Source organism: Cnephaeus nilssonii (assembly GCF_951640355.1).
Source record: "Cnephaeus nilssonii genome assembly, chromosome: 13".
Lineage (NCBI taxonomy): Eukaryota > Metazoa > Chordata > Mammalia > Chiroptera > Vespertilionidae > Cnephaeus > Cnephaeus nilssonii.
In genome coordinates this window covers 40,927,281-40,931,814 of record NC_137084.1, presented here as the reverse complement: position 1 = coordinate 40,931,814, position 4,534 = coordinate 40,927,281, and the positions used below count along the sequence as shown (strand labels likewise).

General features: G+C 33.8%; 1 protein-coding gene across 1 annotated transcript; it reads right to left on the bottom strand.

Annotated features, from left to right (window-relative positions):
• Positions 1-3,188: 3,188 nt before the first annotated feature.
• LOC307110120 (olfactory receptor 52K2-like) lies at positions 3,189-4,169 on the bottom strand (the record flags this gene model as incomplete). The annotated part of the gene is made up of 1 exon (XM_079789165.1): positions 3,189-4,169. The coding sequence occupies one exon, from the start codon at positions 4,167-4,169 to the stop codon at positions 3,189-3,191; it is 981 nt and encodes a 326-aa protein (XP_079645291.1).
• Positions 4,170-4,534: the final 365 nt, after the last annotated feature.

Sequence of the window (4,534 nt, the reverse complement as noted above, 5' to 3'; positions counted from 1 at the left end):
TTTCAATCTCCCTATCCATCTTTCTTACTCTCTCTCTAAAAATCAATAAAAACATATTCTAAAAAATTGAAACCTGCTCTTTTAACATCTACTTAAAGATATAATGAACAACATAAACTGATGAACAAAAAATAGATCCAGAGACATAGAATCATAGAACAGACTGTCAAACATGAGGGAAGAAGGCAGGGAAGGGTAGATGGGGGGAGAAAGGTGTTGAAGGGGTAAGAGATCACCCAAAGAATTTGTATGTATATAAGCATAACCAATGGACTCAGACAATGGGGGGCGGGGGGAGGGCTGGGTGAAGACTGTGGCTGGGGGACGGGGGTAGGCTGGGAGAAAACAATGGGGGAAAAGGGGACGTATGTAATACTTTCAACAATAAAGAACAATAATAAAAAAAAATATGCTGGCTTCCTTTTGGAGCCATACAGAAAAAGGTATATCTACTTCTTATCATGGTCCTTTAAGTAGGTGAAGACATCAATAAATGTCCTTAGGCTATGCTGTGTGTTTTTTTTTTTTAAAGAGATGATGTCTATACCCCAATCATCTCATTTTCCTTGATATTTTCCAATTTTTTCATGTTCTTAAAAGAAGGGTGCTTCAGGCAGGGAAGCAATTTACATTCCTGTGATTCTGACTTGAGATATGTCGCTTCACAAAAATCGTAGAGACTTTCTCCAAAGTTTATTATCAGATCGGAAGTATGGGAAGTCTTTGTGATATACCTATGGTAAATATTTCCAACTGTCTTATCCTAGAACATAGTTGCTGAATGATGTCCCCTTAATTATGAGAGATAGGTATAAAACTGGTAAACATTAAACTGCTTTATAAGGGTGATTCTAAAAAGCCACAATGCTTTTAATAGAAAATACAGGTTATAATAATAGAGAAAAACATTGTCATTTACATCTGAGAGCTCATTTTTAATTGCATCTTGAATTTCATGGCCTATATACTGGAGAAAATAAAATCAAGACAAGAATTTGTCAATAAACTGCAACTCATAATAGGCATTGTTGTGTGCCTAGAAGATTCCACCTCCCATCCCTCAGAGCTGTAATTATTTGTAATCCATATTAGACTTACAGAGAGACTAAAAGGGACCTTACACTTAACGCATACATGCAATAGCACAGTTAAATTTCTTAACAGCATCATTTCTGAGTCTAATCCGAAATCAGGTACTAAGGTCAGAACTATTTCTAGAATTATTTTTCTTAATCCCAGAAGCTATCCAATGTAGTCTTAATCCAAATACACATAGAAAAGTCAAATGTCTAGTCACCCAGAGAACATGGCATTTCAACTACTTCAGCTAACTCCATGGGTGTTTTTCTGTTTGTTTGTTTGCTATTGAATTATTCAGACTCATATGTGTAATTTAATGCTTTCATTGTATTATCATAAATTCCCACATGAATACACTTTTTTTAAAAAGCTTAATTTCAAAACATATTTGGCATTCTCTTATTTACTCTGTCTATTTTCAATAATAATAAAAACAATAAGGATAGCCAATATTTATGAGGTGTTTACTATGAATCAGATATTATGATTAGTGCCGTAATTGTATCAGTGGTTCCTAACAGAGTTGATGAACTTTAAGGAGCGTTTTAGAAATTTCTTGGTGTGGTTTTGTTGTCACAATTTGGGGAGCACTATTAAATTTAGTAAATATAATCCAGAGAGAATCTTCCTGCAATACATAAGATAATTCCTCCATACTTCCAACCCTCCACAAATATTCTGTATCTGAGAGAAATTTCAGATATGCAATTGAACATTGTGTAGTTAAAAAAATACTTTATATTATGCTAAGGGAAATAAGCCAGACAGAGAAAGACAAAAACCATATGATTTCACTCATATGTGGAATCTAATGAACAAACTGAACTAACAAACAAAATAGACACAGATTCATACATAGAGTGGGCTGACAGCTTTGAGGGATGGGCAGGCGGAGGAAATGGAGGGATTGAGCAACAAAAGGGGAAAAAAGAGAGAGAACTAATGAATACAAACCAGAGTGTGGAGATTGTGGTGGGGAGGGGAGTGGGTGGAGGTGGAAGAGGGACTAAGGGGATAAATGGTGGTAGAAAAAATAAAATAAATACTATAATGTTCTGAATGTATACTTTTACCTTGCTTTGTATTTATTGTTCTGAATGTAGCTTTTTAAACTTTGCTATACTAGTTATCATAAATTATCTTTTCATGGTTTTAAAATGAAAACATGAACTTGATATTCTAGAAAATTAACTATCATGTATGTAAACTGAATATTGTATATTGTTGTGTTAAGACAATAAATATCAAGTTTTTCAACATTTTTAAATAGGAAAAAATTCCTTTTAAAAAATGATATCACCAAATGCAATATTTCTCATGGCATTTGAGTAATGGATAAAATATACCAGGATTAACTGGCATTTATAACGTTCACATTCACATTTATTCTATGCATAAGTACAAGGACCTGACTACTTTATTATGTCATCTAGTGTTGTCATGCACAAGTATATATATTGCTACTTTTACTTTTATATTATTATTTGGGTAGTTACATTTATTTTTAAACTTACTATTTTTTATTTAGGAAGGTAAAATAGACATTATAAAACTTTGTTGCATAAAGGGGGAATTATATTTTATTATGTTCAGAATTATTAATGTATATTATTTTATTTAAGACTCAAGTTCACAACCATGGATTATGGGTTATTATCTTTGTATTATATATGAACCTTAATCTAAATCTCACATCTCAAACTACATAAAGTTTTCAAATATTTTTTAACAGAAAAATTTCATAACCCCAAGTTAGACAATCAATTTCTTAGATATGGCACAAAAAGCATGATCCACCCGTAAAAGAAAATTAGATAAATTAGACTTCATTAAAGTTAAAATTATTTCAATATAAGGTTATTTATGGCTTAATAAGTCCCAAATACTATACTAAATACAAGGTTAGGGAAGATAAATAATAATAATAATTATAAGTTTTGCTCTATTTTTTTCTACTTCTTCTGTATCTTCTATAATTGCTACTGCTCACTGAAGTCAATATACTTACCAATATTTGCTACCCAGTATTAATCCAAAATTTAGATGAAAAGTTTTATACTTCAAGGCAATGCTGATTCATTTTCAACATTTCCTGTTTAATAAAACTCTCATCTTTGTTGGGGAATCACAAACCTTGCAAAGTCAAAAACACATTTGACTGCTAACAATTTAAAGAATCCCTCCCTGATTCTTTTGGTTTTAATACCATAAATAATAGGATTCATCATAGGTGGAATGAGAAGGTATATATTGGCTATAAAAATGTGGATATGTGGAGCAATGTGGTGACCAAATCTATGAGTGAGAAAAGAGAAAAAGGCTGGTGTGTAAAACACCAAGATGACCCATACATGGGAGACACAGGTACTTAAGGTCTTCAGGCGGGCAGCTTTGGATGGAAGATTAAAGACAGTGAAGAGAATAAGGACATAGGAACAGATGATCAATATGAAATCCAATCCCCCTGTCAGGAATGCCACAATTAGGCTGTAGGCTCTCCGAATCTTGGTCTCAGTGCAAACCAGCTTTATCAGGGCCATAAACTCACAGTAAGTATGGGAGATAACATTAGTTTTGCAGTAGGAAAGCCACCTCAGTAGGAAGGGGTGTGGACTGAGAAAGACAGCTCCTCTGAAGACAATGAACATACCCAAGGCTACAATCACTGTAGGTGTTAAGATAGTGGAATGTTTTAGTGGGTGGCAGATGGCTACATATCGGTCAAAAGCCATGGCCAAGATAAACCCAGATTCCATAGTAGACAGAGAATGGATAAGATACATTTGTGTGAGGCAGGCTTCAAAGTAGATCTCTCTGTCATTGAACCAGAAGAGACTGAGTATCTTGGGAAGTGTAGAAGAAGTAAGCAGCAGATCAGCTACTGAGAGCATGCATAGAAAGAAGTACATAGGTTCATGCAGTTTGTGATCTGTCTTGACAATTAATAAAAGGGCAACATTTCCCATCAGTGACAGTAGGTAGACCAGGCAGAAAGGAATGGAAATCCATTTGTGGGCAGCCTCCAATCCTGGAATTCCAAGCAGTAGGAAGATGGTTGGTTGAAAACTGGTCCTGTTATAACCTGCCATTATCCAAACAATGGATATTCCATGATCCTGTCCAAATTAAACATCACAAAGATTTTAAATATATAAAGACCAACATTTTTATTGATATGGCTGGGGATAGATGTTAACATTCAATAACATGCAACTGGCTATTGAATAATTTCTTCAGTAATAAATTGTCTCAATGCATCAATACATAGGGTTCTGCTTTTTGGATAAGAAAAGTAGTAGAAAACAATTCTCTATGCCTCTTTTCTCTTGCTTCTCTCTTTCTCTCTCTTTTTCAGAAAGTATTATCCAGTTAGCTAAATACATTTTAGCAATATTACATAGTTTTTAGAGGTAGTGTCAATATATTCCTGAATACCAAGATAGAATTTCCTACC